The sequence below is a fragment of the Neolamprologus brichardi genome, chromosome 11 (assembly GCF_056152115.1).
Source record: "Neolamprologus brichardi isolate AB-2024 chromosome 11, ASM5615211v1, whole genome shotgun sequence".
Classification (NCBI taxonomy): domain Eukaryota; kingdom Metazoa; phylum Chordata; class Actinopteri; order Cichliformes; family Cichlidae; genus Neolamprologus; species Neolamprologus brichardi.
The window spans coordinates 23,931,042-23,949,181 of record NC_142114.1 but is presented as its reverse complement, the minus strand read 5'-3'; the positions used below and the strand labels follow the sequence as shown (position 1 = coordinate 23,949,181).

General features: G+C 40.5%; 2 protein-coding genes across 5 annotated transcripts; one reads left to right on the top strand and one right to left on the bottom strand.

The window, feature by feature from the left end:
* Positions 1–726: 726 nt before the first annotated feature.
* On the bottom strand, positions 727–5,000 carry LOC102781859 (uncharacterized). 4 transcript variants are annotated; one of them, XM_087848399.1, is made up of 8 exons: positions 4,919–4,985; positions 4,476–4,550; positions 4,006–4,080; positions 2,359–2,484; positions 1,437–1,835; positions 1,190–1,350; positions 962–1,074; positions 727–866 (listed from the first exon to the last, which is right to left on the bottom strand). In XM_087848399.1, the coding sequence occupies exons 1-8, from the start codon at positions 4,983–4,985 to the stop codon at positions 737–739; spliced, it is 1,146 nt and encodes a 381-aa protein (XP_087704525.1). In that variant the 3' UTR covers positions 727–736. The 4 variants fall into 4 exon arrangements, with proteins under 4 accessions (XP_087704525.1, XP_087704526.1, XP_087704527.1 ...); XM_087848400.1 differs by lacking the exon at positions 4,006–4,080 and having other exon boundaries at positions 1,437–1,736; positions 2,353–2,475; positions 4,919–5,000; XM_087848401.1 differs by lacking the exon at positions 4,006–4,080.
* A 2,436-nt stretch (positions 5,001–7,436) lies between these two features.
* Positions 7,437–17,056, top strand: nes (nestin). The gene is made up of 4 exons (XM_006791774.3): positions 7,437–8,550; positions 9,495–9,619; positions 12,917–12,984; positions 13,635–17,056. The coding sequence occupies exons 1-4, from the start codon at positions 7,720–7,722 to the stop codon at positions 16,454–16,456; spliced, it is 3,846 nt and encodes a 1,281-aa protein (XP_006791837.2). The 5' UTR covers positions 7,437–7,719; the 3' UTR covers positions 16,457–17,056.
* The last annotated feature ends 1,084 nt before the right edge of the window (positions 17,057–18,140 follow it).

The following is an 18,140-nucleotide window of genomic DNA, read 5'->3' as shown; positions in this document are numbered from 1 at the left end:
GCAATGGAAGAAAAGAATTCATAAAGCTATAATTAAAGGAATTAGATTAGATTAAATTAAATTAGTCGAGATGAACAGAATAAGTCCAGATGAACAGAATCAGCTTTTGGAGAGATTAAATTAGACACTGGAGGTGACTGCTCTTTTTTTCTATAAAAAAAACATAGTAAATTCACATGCACCTCAATAAACAATATTTTTTCTATGATTTATGTTTGAAAAGAATTTCCATTATTCCCATCGCATCTCACTTTCTTGAGCCTAGTCTACACATACAGGCATGTGTATGATACAGTGAGAGGTATGATATTGTGTTTGGTTAAATGTGAGGACATTTATTGAATCAACACTTGTGTCTGTTATTACTGTGGGTGACCTTGGTTCTTTGGTTCTGGGTTGTTACCTGCTCAATTGCAGATGGGTCACATGTTAAACCATTTATTTATAACCTTCAGGCTTTTAAAAAATCAGGTGTGCTTCAGTAAAACTTCAACTCGTTTTTCAGAATTAATTTTAGGAATCAAGCACATTTTAACAAGGTTACAGACGGTAACTGAAAACAAGGACCCGCAAGATTGTCTTGGCATTAAAACTATACAAAAATCATAAATCAGTCTTCACATTTTAATATTCTATTTATAAATTACATTAATATTTTTTATTGATATTAACATCAATATTAATATAGTAGTTTCTGAATATCCAGTAGTCTTCTGAAGTATTTACTTTGCAGCATTCAAACAGACAAAGCTTTCTTCTTGCAGATCCATCGGTTCTTCTCATCACAGCTCACTGATTTAAATCCTTGGTTTTGGAGAGAGATTGCACAGTGACCATCAGAAGGAGATGACTGGTCGATCCAGGAGCTGAGGAAAGTAACAAATTTGCTCAAGGTTGATGGACACTTGTACATTGTAACTAATTTATTCCAAATTTGGCAAATATTTTAATTGTCTCTTACTTATTAGTTAGATCCCTTCCATCCAGCCACTTCCATTTCCCATCTTCAACTCTCAGGCCAATCCAGTATCCTGTGTTTTCATTTTTTTGCCAACTCTTTTCACAAATAATTTTCTGAGAACAGAGGGAAAATGATCAGAGATATTTAAATACTTTGCTTAAACCACTGACTGAGTTCAGATCTATTTAACTAAGTCTGTAATAAAGAGTCTCTCTGTGCTGTCATTACCGTTTCTTCTTCATTAATTGCAACAGCCAAATCTGAAATCTTTCCTCTGCAGTCTTTTCGAGCTTCTTCCCAGGTTTTCCTTTCACCTTGGTCAGCATTATTAGTTGCATAGCAGCTGGAATTTAATTCCCAGCCCTTCTGACAAGCCTTACACTTTCTGTCTGCAAGGATGGAGATCAATTAATAAACATCACTGCATATTGCTGTTAAATTTGGTATTATTGTAGGAAATGTAATTGGAACATACTGTTATTTTCTTGGGGACAGTAGGCATCAATGCTCCACTGAGCTCGACTAACATTGTGCTCATTCGATGATGTTGTCAGGTTTTGTATTTCTGTTTCTGTTAGGTTTTTCTTCTCTGCCTCCAGGTCCTTATTCTGAGTCTTCAGCTCCTTATTTTTATCTTTAAGGTTCCGGTTTTCTTTTGTCAGGTTTGTCACCTCTTTATCTAAGACATTAAAGGTTTGAGTCAGGTTGTTCATCTGGAGTGTGAGCTGGGTTTGGTTCCTCTTCAAGTCTTCATTGTCTGAGCTGAGTTTGTTGTTGAGTTTTGTCAGGTTACGATTGACAGCATTTAAAGTTGTTTGGTTTTCTTTCAGTTGGTTCAGCTCAGTTTCATCATTCTCATAAATTGATGTGACATCTGCAAAATTAAAATTAGTTTTTTAGAATATGGTGGATCTCAATTTATTTATTATCATTTTACTACTGTTTAAAGTATTTCCTCTTCTGTTCTAATTAAACCTTTTTAGTTTAGTCTTTTTTAGATTTATTTAAATCTTTTAGTATGAATTAAATCCACTCAGAAAATAAAAAGTATAAAATGCATTTTTGTTGGGAATTCATTTTTTAAATGCAGAGTCCACAGCTACATTGGGTGTGTCATCAGTTACAGCATAGAGACTTCCCCTATGACTGCTGTTGTATTTCTTTGTGTATCACCTCACCTTAAAACCAATTATGTTATTATAGAACATTTCCAATGTCAAATAACAGCTTTGTTTGGGATAATTTTGAAACATTAAATTGAATTAAATTAAATTAAACATAAATTGTAAAATATTGTTTAGCATAATTTTCTGTGAAATTTCTTGCTAACAGATCTGCAAAATCAGAAAGAGAAAGTACCATAAGTGTGACTGATGTATGAATGTTTTCATACTTACGGTAGACACCGACTGCTATGATGACCAACACCAAAATTATACAAAGCGTGCCCAAACAACAAGCCAACTGCTGATAGTGGCGACATCTGTGGTTTGATTTCTTGTCGGGCAAGAATTCTGCAGAGGCTAAACAACAGATAAAAATATATAGTTTTAGCTTTCTGAATAATTTAAGTTTTATTCAAACCTCAAAATCTCTAGTTTGTCAGACAAATAGGCTGATTAGTACTTGCCACAACCTAATTTAGTGACAGTCTTAGAAATATTTTCAGTTGCCTTTATCTAAAACATGTCCACCAAGTTTTCTTTGCAATGTTCCATTCAAAATAGTTATAACCATTTCACATATTATGGACTGACTATCCCTAAAGATCCCAATGTAATTTTTAGCTTGACCTTTGATATTTTTTTTATCAACATTAAAGCATAATATTGAGTAATGGAAAATTCTTCCCTTATCCATGATTGGTTGTATAAATTCCATAAAAATTGTCTCTCTTCCTAGATTTTTGTATCTTTGCCAGAATCTTCCTATTTATCTCACTTCCTCATCCTCATTCTTACATATGTAACAAGAAGAATCCTAGAATCTCAAAACTACATCTACATAAATCCAAATTGAAGGGAGGTCTGAGTTTACCAATATTCAAACATTATTATTGGGCTGCAAATGTACAAGTGCTGACCTTCTGGCACCAGACATTCCCATCATTTAATCAGCTTAGGCATTTTGTCCAAATTAACACAACTTTTTTAATGTGCTCCTGAGCCCTCCTTATTCCAAACATCTGATTTCTACAATTGTACATTTGTTTGATGACAGTGTTGAGGCGTGGACTACGAGGATAAGAGACGCTTGGAGGGATGAACTGGGTATAGAAATATTGGAATCAATGTGGGACAAGTGCTTATCCAAAATTAATTCCTGCCCTTTCAACAGCAGACATCAATTAATACAATTTAAAGTTGTCCATCAGCTACACTACTCCAAGGTTCGACTACACAAAATGTATTCTCCAACTTCCCCCATATGTGACAGATGTAAAATATCAGATAGAACACAGTCTCATGCTTTATGGCATTGTCCCTCATTGACTAATTTCTGGTCGAGATTATTTGATTGGTACTCTAAAGCTTACGGAATCTTCATCTTGCAGTTTTTGGTTGCATACATTCCAGAACTATTCCTGCAACTATGCGGGTACCAGTCGATCTTGGAATGATGGTTGGAAAAAGACTTATCCTAAAGAAATGGAAGTCCGATGTTCCTCCCTCCTTCAATGTCTGGCTCAATGACATGCTATTAGTCATACAAATGGAAAATATTCGATACCTACAAACTTCTGCAGTAAATGTTTTCTCAAAATCCTGGACTCTGTTTTTTAATTACCTTGGGAAAGCCCTGGTTATATGAACATGTGTCATGGCGCTGTGGTTTCTTTGTTTGTTACAAATACACGATATTTGATTTACTCTGGATACTGGTAGTTTTTATTATTACTGTGCTATTTCTTGTCTTCTTGCCTTGCCTTAGCACCTGAGCTGCATTTATTTGTTTGTTGACGGGGTTTTCTATATTGAAAAATTAAAATAAAATATTGCAAAAGAAATGTTTTCAGTTGCATGGGTTTTCATTTGACTACTCACCATTTGTGACAGGAGTTTGTTCTGTTGCCTTATTTTGCACCTTTACTTCGTCATACACTGTTTCCTCCTTTTTAACTGAAAGGTTTAAAAATGAATTAGTAATCACAAGTTATTAAATAACAGGGCATTCTAGTGCTTATTTCATTATTTTGACTTAACATCACAATATCTTTAATGCATGTGAGCTCTCATTCAGTGCCCCCCCCCTTCTCTTTCTTTCTCCCTTTCCTTTCCCCCAGTCATGTCTGTCCCATATGTAACAACTGAAAATAAAATAAAATAAACAATAAAAACAAAGGTCAATCAAATGGACCAATATGGCAAGGCCGGGATGGTCCACTTGGTGGAGTGAATCCATTGGGCATCTTTCTTGGCCTTTAGACAACAATTCTGATGGCAAAAGAACCAAACGGGACAGGCGGGGAAAAAAGAAGAAGAAATGCTTTCATGTTTTTCATTTGACTACTCACCATTTGTGACAGGAGTTTGTTCTGTTGCCTTATTTTGCACCTTTACTTCGTCATACACTGTTTCTTCCTTTTTAACTGAAAGGTTTAAAAATGAATTAGTAATCACAAGTTATCAAATAACAGGACATTCTAATGCTTATTTCATTATTTGGACTTAACATTACAGCATCTTTAGTCCATGTTTCCCCCTGTCTTATAACTATTGCCTAAGAGGAAGAAAGGATCAACTGCCTTAAAAAACTTTAAATGTGCTTCATTACATTCTTCTGAAATCTTTTTTCATTCTTTTAGTCACATTGTAATCTTCGGTGGAGGTTGCTTAAACAGGAAGTGAAAATAATAGTGTGTGTCTTCACATCCATTATACTGAAAAGACTACATAAATACCCTGAGTTGATTAATCTCTTTTTCTTTACGCAGTGCATTTGAAAGGCTTAACTTACCTTCTGATTTTTGTTGTTGGTTAGATTTAAATACAACTGATGCGTAGTTAACCTCGTCCTCTGCCATCCTTACAGTCTTTCTATTTTGTTTTTTGTGACTCGTAGACAGAGAAGAGTATTGTATTTGAACCACAGGGTATACATGAGAGAAGTTGTTGTTTCCCGAGTTATGTTAAGTCTGTTTCTAACACCAACTTCTGCTTTTGGCTTTGAATGTAATTTGCATACATGTCTGGCTGGAAACACTTTACAGTATGATGAAAAGATAATACTATTACTGTGAGCGGTAAATATGTTGTGAACAGATACCAGATTCAGATTCAGATTTTATTTGTCACATACAGGTTTCCCCGCAGTGAAATGAGACACCCCCCCCCGACCTTACACACATAACACAGACATTACATGGGGGTTACAAGTCGGAGATCGGCAGTTGTGGAAAAAAACACTGAAATGTACACACACAATGGGAAGGTACAAGAGGAAAAAAAGAGACCCCTACTCATGCTGTGCTTCCATGGTAGGACAGCACGAGAACAGGAAACAAAAAAACTCCTCTGCACAAAAAAAAGCACATGAATGTTCACAGCACAACATTATGAAGACATAACAAGCCACAGGGTGGGAGTAGGGGGATGGAGTAATCCCAGGCAACACAGCAGACATCCTGCCACTGCGCCGACTCGCCAGCGCGGGCCCAGACCCGCCTCGTGTTCCCAGGAGGTAACAAGCATCGAAGGCGTTGGAAAGGGAAGGGGAGATGAGTGAGTGCTTATCAGTGTAAGTGTGTGTGTATGCGTGTCCATAGTTCAGCTGAGACAGTGTCCTTCGCCCTATCAGGCTAAGTAAACAGTCCTCCAGCCAATCCAGGTGGCCTTGCATGGGATGGGGAGAATAGTCAAATCACAGTCGTTATCAGGGAGTGTTTGTCCGGCTTCAGCCTTGGGCCTGTGCAGCTGGCGCCGTGGTGGTGTCTGCATTTGATCCCGAATTTGTTGATTTATTGAGAATTTTCAAAGCTGATCTTTAACACTCTGATACTGGTCTCTCTATCTCCCGTTGGAGAGCCGCGAGCCTCCCCATGATGGTATCAAACTTCTGATCCGTGGTGTTATCATTCTTTTGATTCTGAGACCTCACAACTGCTGTGATCCGTTCTGTGATGTGATCCAGCTTTCGCTCAAGGTTCTCATTTTGAGCAGGGCCCTCTCTGATGTATCCCACCATACGCTCAATGGTGTTGTTTTGAGCCTTCACATCAGCCATAAGCGTCTCCAAGGTGTTAACCATGCTGCGTTCGTTGTGAGAGGTCGCGACTCGTCCCGTCGCTTCAATTCCAGCGGGCAGCTTTGGGGGGGTTTGAACAGCCGGTTCCGCTCTCTTATTTCTCCGATAAGTCAGGGCCATGCCAGCTCCGATCAGCAAGAACCCCGTTATCATGGTTCCGAATAGGTAAATATCTTCAGCGTCCTCGATCGACAGTCCCGCCAGGCACACGAGCCTCCATTTCTGCCACCCGTCCATCGTGTATCCGGCAGGGAAAGTCCCTCCGGGGCACTCGGGCTCTCCCGAGCCCAGACTTCTCGTTGAGAAGAGGGTGTCAATAGCATTCAGAGACCAGTTGATCAAATCCATAATTCTCTTTTAGGTTTTAGAGAACGACAGTGAGAGACTGTTCCAGGGAAAAAGTAATGCACATGACAGACAAGGACAGAGAGGCTAAGCAGGGAAGATAAGGGTAAGGAGGAGAGGAGAAAAGTGCGACCGCCTCCGCTGAGAGCCAAACGAGAAGACCTAATGTGTACCTTAGACTTTAAATGTTGATTTTATATAAACCGTGAAGCAAAACAATTCAATTTATTGTCCCTCTGTGCTGTTATTAGGAGGGTTTTTTTTTCCAACTTGGCCCATAGACTATATGTTTCTATCTGTGGTTCGGCCCAAGAAAATTTTTTCTGGCATCGGCCTAATTATGATTTCTTGTAGATGGTGACAGGCTCTCACTATTTTGTAGCTGTAGAAGTTCATAGTTACCAAACCAAAGCTTGATTCGACTTTTGCTTACACACACATTTTATCTTTGAGCTTCCTTGTTCCATAATAAGGTTATGGATTTCATAAGCTCATATTATTTTTGCATTATCAGGGTTAACGATTCATACACGTCACTGTGAATTTAGTCAGATTTATTTAAAGAAAAATGTGTATTAACTGTTGGTTAGGGTTTTCAAGATCACTTGTTTCAGTCTGCTTAATACTGTGAAGTCTAAACTAAAAACGTATTGACACTGAGTCCTTTTAAGCTTTAAATTCCTAATAAAGTGGGATACAGAGGAGAGGGAAGTATGGAAGGTTCCATGGCTCAGCTCAAATTCAGCTGGAAAAAAGTGCCAGTGGTGAAAGAGTTAATTTTATAAATTAGATCACTGCTTCTCTCTCTGCCCTTTCACTGCTATATCCACCCCTGCTACTCCAACCCTCTATCTCATTTCATCTCTGCTTTCCTTCATCCCACTTAGTCACTCCATCCATCTTCCTCTCCTCTCCCCTCCTCTCCCTTTCCAGCCTTGAGTCTCCTCCCTCTCCATCCCCCTCCCCTTTTGTCCATGTGCCCGGCCCCTTCCTAGTATGAAAGGAAACCCTCTTGCAGGCAGTCACATTTCAGGGGTCTCCCAGAAGCCTCACTCTCACGCACACACACGCTGTCTCAGGCCTGGATACAGGGATCAGTTGCCAATTTCTAATCAGCATACCTTTGAGTGAGGCTTCAGTTTTTCATATCTCTTCTTTTTAACACTGACATGGAGCTCCACAGTTTACAAAGGACCACCCACACCAACCACTTGGGTGAGGAGAAGCAGCAGATGCTGAACCTAAATCAACGACTCGGGACCTACCTGAACCGAGTTAAACTCCTAGAGGAGGAAAACATGCTGCTTGCAAAGGAGATACAAGCTACGAGACACAATAATCAAGGTGCTTTGACACGCAGAAGAGGCCTGGAGGAAGAGTTGCGGCAGGCAAGACTGGAAGTAGATGCAGTCTGGAGAGATAGGGTCCTCACAGAGCTGGAAGTTGGCAAGTTGACTGAGGAACTTCAAGCGCTGGACTTGTGGAGACAGAGGGAGGCTGAAGAAAAAGTGAAGGCCAAGACAAAGCTGGAGCAAAGCAGGAAGGAGTTGGAGGAGGAACAGAGGGCACAGATTTGGCTTAGAGAGAAGGTCAACCAGCTGGAGCATGAGATGAGACTCCTCATCCAAACACATGGGGAGGATGTAGCCCACCTGGAAGCCACACTGACCCATTCTAGAGCTACATTATCTTACACGTTTTCTCAAAAGGGCAACCATACACCGAATCTCCTTCAGCTGGGACATGAATACTCTCAGAGTGCCACCAGAGCATGGCAGGAGGCAGCAGAGGCCTATCAGGGCCAGCTGACTCAGTTAGAGGAGTCACTTAACCAGGCCAGGAGCCGTTTGACCCAAGTGGGCCAGGAGAAACGTGAGAGCCAGCTGAAGCTCCAAGCCCTGGAGAAGGAGATCATCTCAGCTCAGGAAATCAGACAGCATCTGGAGAAAACTGTTGCCCAGCAGACAGACACATACAGCCAAGAGATGCAGCAGCTCCAGGTGAGTGAAACAATCCATACATGTTGGGATGCAACAGTTATTACAACAGTTGCAATAGTTGAATGTACATGATATTCAATCCAATTATTACCCTTTGAAACTGAAAATTGTTCCGCATATTCGCACATTAGGCAACTTCTGACTGGTTGGAAAAGAATGCCAACAAAATCATTGGGTGTTGGTTGTGAAATATGCAATAAGTCATTGTGGTCAATGTCACAGTCTAAGATAACAAATGGACAAACCACAGTGGAATTTGAACATGTGATAATTGGCAGACTCGTGACAGCTGGACAAAATAGAGTCTGTGGATATCTACTGTCACTACATTTGATTAGCCATGTCCTAAGAGATCAAGTACTCAGTAAAAAGAACAAGAATACTAGATACATTTTATTTGAATATAGATTTTCCTGGAAATATTCAAGGCCTCCAGCAAAATATGCAAGACGCTCCACTAAAGGCTTTTGGAAGCATTTATGAGTCCCCCCCCCTCCCCAGGGATTTTGCTCCCTCGGCATCCACATTTTATATGCTGATGAAATGAACACATTTGGTTATGAAAGCAACTGGGGGCTACATATTTATAGGCTGGGGTTGATGGGATTAGTTCTGGGTCACAGTTAGGTCTGAGGGGTGAAGCACCCACACTAAATACTTTTTATGGCATTGCTGCTTTTTCTCCCACTGAGGTCCCAGATCACTAGCAGACGGTTATATTGCTTGTAACAGTGTGTAAATCTAAAAGCACGCTAGTGTGATAAGTAAAACAGGTTGAATAACTTAGATGCAGTAACAATAAAAGCCTGTAAACAACCCACCACATATAACAAGCAAAAGAACAAAGGAGATTTATTCCTGGTTAATATAGCACAACACTGAATTCTTTTCCAATGCTTTTTTTTAACCTCTTCCTTTTCCTCTTCTGCTTCCTGTTTTGGCAGGAGCACTTGGAGGCCTTAGAGGTGGAGAAGCATGAGCTTGGTCAACAGATTGATCATATCATAATGGAGAACCGAGGCCTGATGCAGCTGAAAATGTCTCTAGGTCTCGAAGTAGCAACATACAGGTACACTGAACTGCCTGTTGCACTGTCAATTCTAAAGCACCTTTAACACTTATTTTTCTACCTGATAGTAGAAGTAGAAGCTAAACTGTACTTAGAAATTTTTTTTACTATTTTTTTCATGAGTGTGTAATGTATCAAAACCATGGGTTACTTTGCACATGGAGTATCTTTCAAAGTGAAATAAAGTTTGTCTTATGTGCTTCAGTAACAGAATATAAGATTAGTGGTTACAAAATTATCATATTTATCTCTGTCAAATTTATTGTGAGTCATTATTTCATCAGCAGTACTACCTGATTTCGCAATGCCACTATTGCATGAGGTTCACACAGTTTGCAGAAGGTCTTCTGTTTTATTTATTAATAAAGAGACTGTCTAATGCTGTGTCTGCCAGCCCCCCTTTCTTCTGTGTTATCTGCAGTGTTGGGTAAGTTACTTTAAATTAGTAACTTAGTTACATTACTAGTTACTTCTATCAAAAGTAACTCAGTTACTTCAAGTTACTCGTTACTTTCAGAGTAACTAGTTACTAGGGAAAGTAACTTTGGTTTTACTCAGAATTCTCTTGTTAATGTGTTGCTTCCGTAACTGGATACCCAGCAAGATTGCCAGTCTTCTAGCTTGCTTACTTGCCACAAGTGCACTGTGCCACCTACCAATAGAAAGGAAAAAATAATGTGCACATTTCCACAAGAGAAATCCCACGCCTGATTCTATCCTAGCCTGCTTTTTACATCCAACACAAAAACTGCAGTCATGGTGTTTTCGATTGTACTCAGAACTCGGAAATTCTGCCTTCTGAATATGAAGATGTAGGCAACACCAGACTGCAGATGAGCTGCATACAGGGCTGGACTGGGACAAAAAAAATCGTCCTGGGCATTTTCGCTAGAGACCGGCCCACCATTATAGGAAAAATCATAAAGCCTTTGAATGAAAATAAACACTGTTGTAACAGTGATGTACACTGTTCTGATGGTATATATGTATCAATCTATCAATCGTTTGTTGTAAGACTCAGATAATTATTTTTTTAAAAGTGAGACATTTTAAATGAGAATAAGAAAAGTATTTCCTTGTGCCCCCCTTTCCCTTTTAATGCCCTACATGGAACCCTGGCAACACTTTGCTAGACCCGCCCCTGCACAGTTACCAGCTGTCATCTCCTGGTTTCATCCTCATGTTTCCCTCTCACCACATATTCAAACCGATATCATGACCAGCAGGTTTACAGCTGTGGCTCCAGCAAACATCAGCTGATACTTAATTAATATTAAATAAATTCTAACAACAGCTGATCAAGCTTAAAAGTGCTGCTCTTGTTTACCGTGACATCCGCTGGTTTCCTCTTTCTGGCGCAAAGTGGGCGATAAATAAACAAGAGAGAAAAGCCGATCAGCTGATCATTGATCAGTTTCATGATTGAAGTAGAAACAGGAGAGGGGGGGTGAGAGGATGAGAGAAGAAGAGGCAGCTGTGCAGCGTAAACACAGAATAACTCCAACTTTGTGTCTTTTTCATTGTAGCTGAAGTCCGGGACAAACTGTGTTCCTTTTCAGCTCACCCACCCAGCTGTATAGAAACTCCGTCATGCTAGCTAGCACGCAGTACGAAAAAGTCAGCATAACGAAAATAAACTCCACCTAAACTTGGTTCATATCTGACCCAGATGGACTGCAGGTTATAACTTCTTACCTGAAGTTCAGTTCACCTGACACTCTCGGACCAGCGGCCGCTTCGGGTCTCTCCTCTTGCCTCCCTTTTCCCTCATCCACCTGCTGGCTTCCACCACTTGCTAATGTTATTGAATCTGTGGAAGCTCCGCGATAGCCACCACACGAAGTAACGAATAACGAGCCTATCTAAATCCCAGTAACGAGTAACGCGTTCCTGGTTTTGGCATAATAACTAGTTACCGTGCGCGTTACCACAATAATAACGTAGTTACTGTAACGCGTTACTTAATAACGCGTTAGTCCCAACACTGGTTATCTGTGGCTGAAGATGCTTCATGCTCTTTGTGATTTAAAATGAAACATTAGACTGATCTGGATATGTTTTCTATTTTAAGAAGTCGGCCTGTGGATTGACTTAGACGTCCTGTATTCAGGTTGCTGTTTTAAAACATCAGTGCCTTACAGTGCAATGTAAAAACAATATTGCTTCACCAGGTAGGGTGATCTGAAACACTGAGCTGCTTGATGTCAGACAGTTGGGGCTGCACCTTGCAGTTGATTTTGACTTGCTTAGAGGCAAGTGCAGCTTCATGTGTTTTTGATAGGTGTTTGAAGAATCTCACTAAATGGCTAAATTATCATATTTCCAAAATCAGTTTCCAGAAATAGTCTTTGTCTGTAAATTGGTTATTAATGCATAAAACAATCAGTGTTTTTGATTTCCTGCAAAACTCTAAGAATGAACCAAACTGACGTGGAAAAAATATGATTTAAAGATTTAATTAAATAGGTTTTGACAAACTGACTCAAACTACACATGCATTCAGCTTAGCAATTAGCTCAGTTTACCATGTAAACTATGAGTTGCATGATTAATTTAACCCACTTAGAAGCTCAGTAACAGGGTATATGTTGTCTCTTCCAGTAGTTAGAGTAACTGACAAAGGAAAAGATGCCTGCGGAGGGAGCAGCCTGTCTGGAAGGTCATTTCTTTGAAGCAGCAGCCTCTGTTGCCTTGAACTGAGTAACTTATCCATTATGAAGCTCTATAGCCCACGTCCCCACCCCACCCTCAAAATATTGACCCTCACCCTTTAGTGAGAAGCTACCAATTTCTCAGCTATGGGAGTCTAGAATTACAGCGTAGGGGAGCAGATGGAGACAGGACATTACTAGAGGACAAATCTGAATGTCATTTATACCATGTTCAATTGTGATGCTACGCCAAAAAGAAGAAATTATTTTGTAATAGAGCTAGTTATTTAAGTATGTGTTGGAATGGAAACAACAGTGATCCAAACATGAGAATGGAAACAGTTGTATTAGTGCTGCATGGGCTGCTTGTAAAATCTGCTGTCATCGTATGTGTGTTCATGAGAGTCCCCTCTGTTGTTGTGTATGTGAGGAGGTTTGTGCACTGCAGATGGCTCCTCAATGGCACTGCCTTTCTCTCATTACCATAACAACAGACCTCAGTCTTTTCTTTCTGCTTAAGAACAGCTAGAGTCTCCCTTCGCTCCTCTTCCCACCCACAGCTTAATGTGCAGCATCATGTTTGCATCCTCCAAATCTTATCCTGGAACCTCAGGACGTAATTGTGTCTTGCTGTCTATCTCCACAGAGCTTTGATGGATGGTGAAAGCCTGAGGGGAGATGTGTTAAATCAGCCAAGAAACATTTCCATCACAGGTAATTAAAGAAAACTGTATTAACACATCCGCAGCATCATCACCACTGATTTTACCTCTGGCTTGTTTAGAACCACAGCACGTCACATTAATCCTCTTGCTTTTGTCCACTCTTCTTACTACTTTAAACCTCATCCTTTCTCAAAGTAAAGTTGAAATTATTCTAAGTAAAGGCTCCTCAGAGAGGGAGACATGTTTGATTCAGTTGTAATCGCGTTAGTCTCACTGGAGACTGGTGCTGGTGGGGGGACTTGACTAAAAGGGCTGAGGTAGGCACTTTGGGTCTTGTAATGCAAGCAACCTATGACAGTCCCCAAAGGTTATTGAGCCATATGGCTTTGCTTTCCAGTAACTTAGACAGCAGAGAAAGGAAACTGCGATCAATATCTCCCCATTAGTGTCCAAACCCGGTTGACAACACACAATACACATACTCAATACACATTTAATAACGCATTGTAGATGCCAGTTTTCCTCAGAAAATTACACACACTGACTAATGTTTTGTGGAGATACTTCAGCATGTAGAAAAACTGTCAGGAACATTAGTAACATTTAGATGACACGTGTTGAAATGATTGTTGTACATCATTATTATTACAGTAGCTAAGGTCATTGTGTATTCATGAGCTGCGCTCTTGTCTTCCACAGATGCAGTTTTCAGTTCTCAAGGGGTTAAAAAGAATTACCAGACTCAGCTGTCTGCTAGCCGCAAAACCACTTCTCTCTCATTAATTCGCAGCATAGCAGAACCAACAGTAATGTCTACCACTCTATTTTTAAGTAGAAAACCTGTAACATCAAATGAAACACCAAATACTTCAGAGAAATGTCCTGATGCAAGAAAGGCAGAAACATGGGAAACCCCTTATCCAAAAATAATGCAGGATGGAGCTGTTGAAAATTTCAGACCACAGGAAGTTTGTGAAAAAGTCACGTATGCTGAGCCTTTGTCGCCTCCTAATGAGCCAGAAACTAATGCTAAAGCACCATCAGGGGACGAGGAAGCAGACTGGAACGATGTTGATGTTAAATGCTCTGATGAAAGGCCAATTGTTGAGTCAGTTGTCAGTTGTCAGGTTGAATCTACCCTCAGCACTGAGCAATCCTTTAATGATGAAGTTGGTCGTCACCAGTTTACAGCACCGAGCTATACACCATATCATGCAAATTTGAAAGAAGAACCCAGCAGTTTCCCAGATGAGTCTGATGAGGATGTAGCTTTGTTAGGGGAAGCTGAAGAGCAATACAAGCAACAGGATCCACTTGATGCATGTGTAAGGGAAGTGTGTACAGACAAGGATACAGGGCATATTCAAGAGGAGAGTTCAGATTCTGAAACAGAGGCAGTGCTCGAACCGACACCCGAATCAAGGCCTAGCAGCCCAGAATCTCAATGCGTTTTTAACCAAGCTGTTGATAAAAATTTAGATGAAAATGTTACAAATGATGTCGATCCAACTGAAATAAAACAAGAAATAAGTTGTTCTATGATAGAGACAAACCAAATGGATGTCGAAGATAAATTATACCCAGACGGAGAAGAGATGGATACATGGGATAGTGTAATAGAGAGGAAGACTGATGTAAAGAAAGACGATTGCATTACAAATGATGAAGTAAAAGGACAACATGCTGAACCAGAGGAGGACATATCAGCAAGAGAACAAGTGAATGAGCAGAAAGGAAGCATTATGCAGGATTTTGCTACAGTTGTACAGCAAGGCAACATTATGACTTCTTCCCTGATTGACAAGCAAGCAGATGACCAAGAGCACACTGCATTAGAGCAAGAGCTCGCTCCACCTCCCGATAATGAAGGAGATGATGATGATGAAGACTCTCAAAATGTTTCCATGTCTTGGAAGACCGAGGTGGAGGGTGACAGTTATGCTCAGGATAACACTCTGGCTGATACTCGCCCTCTGATCCGATACAAAAGCGATGAGACTGATGCCAACACTCAGGCGTCACACATGGATGAGAGTGAGTCCAGTGAAGGTGAGCAGGAAAAAAAGTTCGGAGAGACAGGAACTGGAACGTGGAGTGAAAGCAAGGCAAAGAAATTTGGAACAATGGAAGATCTGTGTGAAGAAGTTGAGGGAGAAACAATGGATGATGAATATAATCTGAGTTACAGTCATATCAAAGATGGGGATGATGATGACGGTACAACTGTAAGTGAGCGCGTTATCCAGGTGAATGATAAAGAAAGTGCAGAAGAAGGGATCAGAGATGACCGTGAGGGACATTCAGATGAAGAAACTGAAGAACTAACAGAGCACATGGTACCTGCAAATGTAGCCTATGACGAAGAGTTGGAAACGGACAAACTTGTGGAGCAGGAATTAGAAAATCTGTGCACAGACAGCTATAGTGCTCACTTTGCGCAGCAGCAAGATGGCGACCAAATGCTATACACGAATGACGAGTCTGACCGTGAGATAACAGAGGAAGAAGAGGACGTGTCTTACTGTGAGACTGGAACAAAGGTGCACCATGAACTTGTATCTTCCACTACAATTATAGATCAAACTTCTGAAAACCCAAGTGTCAGTGATTTGGCGGATATGACACATCACATAGACACTGTAGAGGTAGAGGACATCCACTATGAATATCAAGAAGTGAAAGATACCCCAGAGAAAAGAGAAGAAGAGGGTGGGCCTAATGTGTCCATGGTGACGCATGCTGATGTAGCAGAAGATCAGTCTGGATTTAGCAAATTTATGAGCAGTCCTGAGATGGAAGAAATCAACAACTCAGTGGATCCAAATTCTGTGTTACTCGTGACAACAGATGAGGAAAATGTGCAAGATATGGCAGCTCAGGATGAGGTAAAAGATGCTTTCCCTCTTGAAGTTATTGGTCAGTCTCAAGAACAAGGTGAGAGTGATAAAGATTGCCAGGAGCTTCCTGAAGCTGAATGGGAAGTTCTAGGAGACCCAAGAGAGGATTCTGAAGCCAGGGATGAGATTGAACATGATGATAAATGTCAAAAAGTGCCAGAAACCACAAACGAGGGTGATGTTACACACCAGGAGGAGCCCCTTGAGATTCCCAATGAAAGTACAGCTGATGAAAATGGTATTTTCAAGGCAAATGATCCAGCAAACAATGGGCTCAATAGTCTCTTTTCCTCTGGCATAAAGAGTGACTTCTGGGTGTCCTCTTTAGAGCGCGGTGCCACCTGTGAACCAGCTGATGCCTGCAATGAAGCAGCTGAGCAAACTAATGAGAATCTGGGATTTGTTGACAACCTAGTCTGGGAGATTACAAAAAACCAGAATGCCTTTAACGGCAAGTCCAGGGTGGATATTGAGTCAGCGCTCACTACTAAGAGCGAGCAGGAACAAATGCACAAACAAGTAAAGCAGGTGTTGGGTAGAAATGTTAGCGAGGGGGAGTTGGTTCATTCTGAGGAGTCTGAAGCTGAAGCTGAATTGTGGTCATCTGGAGAGGAACCAGCATAAAAATGTGTGAAGTTTTAGATGTAGTGTTAGTCAAAAGTGTGTTTTCTTTAAAACCAAAGTTGTGCCTTGGTGCGCTCCTTAGTGACGCTAACCACCAATGTGCCAATTCTGTCTACAAACATACTGAGCACTTGCCGTGTTTCACGTTTTCCTCATTCCTAATTGTTTAAAGGTTTCAGTCAGTTAGTGTGCATGCTGTGGAAAAAGATTGGGGGCTTTTGCATGAGGGAACGGCACAATGAAAGACATGTCATTTGAAAGTCAAAGCATTTATTGATTGTTTGCTAATCTGATTGTACTGACTAGTGGGAATCAATAATAGCAGAAGGGTAGAATTACTTGTCGAGCTACTATTCAAAGAAACGACAGACAGCTAGTGTTTCTGTTAGTGAGTTATTTTATTTAACTAGACCAGAGTTGACTTGGTGCATGTTTTACACATGTAAAATGAATAACTGGTGGTAAAATGGCATAAAACAGTTTAGATAAGCAGATAGTTGTGTTTGTATTTGGCTGATCTCAAAGAATAAAGGTTTTTCCATTCATGAAAATATATAATACACTGCGGTACAGTTCAAGTTCCAAAATAAACAATAGCTTCTAGACATTCTGTCTTTTTGTCTTTTTGAACTTATTTGCTTGCACAGTGCCCCTCATCCATGCATTTATTTCCACATGACATTTTCACTGGTGTAAATATACTCCTACTTATCACTAGTAAAGGTTAAAGCTAAACAGAAATATTTTAATGGTCAAGTTTGTTTTTGGTAAACATTATTAACATCTTATTAGCGTTTTCCACACGACTCAGTTAGCGCCTGAATTTATTAACTTTTTACACATTTTTACAGAACCCTGAAAGCCAAATTATTGCTTTAGAACAATAACATTTCATTTTACATGCCTGTCTTTTTTACTCGTTATAGAACGACAGGGACAGTGCTCAGCTCTCTTTTGGTTGTCACATGTTTAGTTGAATATGTATAAAATCTTCCTGCAGGCTAGAATCCAACATGAGAAATTAAGCTTTTAATAACAAATAAATGACCAGTAGATTTTATTTGGGTTTAAATCAGATCAAACAAAAAGCTGTTTGATGTGAATGAGACAAGCCTCTCAAAAGTGCTGAACTTTTCCTTTAGAGTACAGCTGTATTCTTAAGAGAAGGTCAAGAAAAGCAGCTGCTTGCCGCCTTCCAGCAACATCCATCTCCATTTCCTTTGGGGTTTGCATAGAAGAAGGGAGTAAAGCTCGTATGTGCTTGGACTTGGCAACAGCCCAGTTTTCGCTGACCTCGAAGCAGGCGAGACAACAAAGCACCACCGAGGCTCTCCGTAAGCATGCAGCCATCCCATGAGGCGACCGGGGGAAAAGTACAAAAGAGAACAATGTATGACCTCATCTCCTCTCCTTCACAACCCCGCCCCCACTCCCCCTACCCCCCTCATGTCTTTCATTAGTCAGTTTACCGAACAATGATGGCTATTTCAGTGGGTGCTCGCCTCCTCGCTGCCCATATCTGCCCAATGGGAGATTCAGCTAGGAAGGAAACTGCGGACGGTTGTATTCAGGATGACAAAGCTGAAGAGCTGGAATGGCATTACAGCAGCTGTCTGGCATGCTCCTATTCTCCACCCATCAATAGAGCTGTTCTACCAAAGACATTCTCTCTTCAGTCACTAAA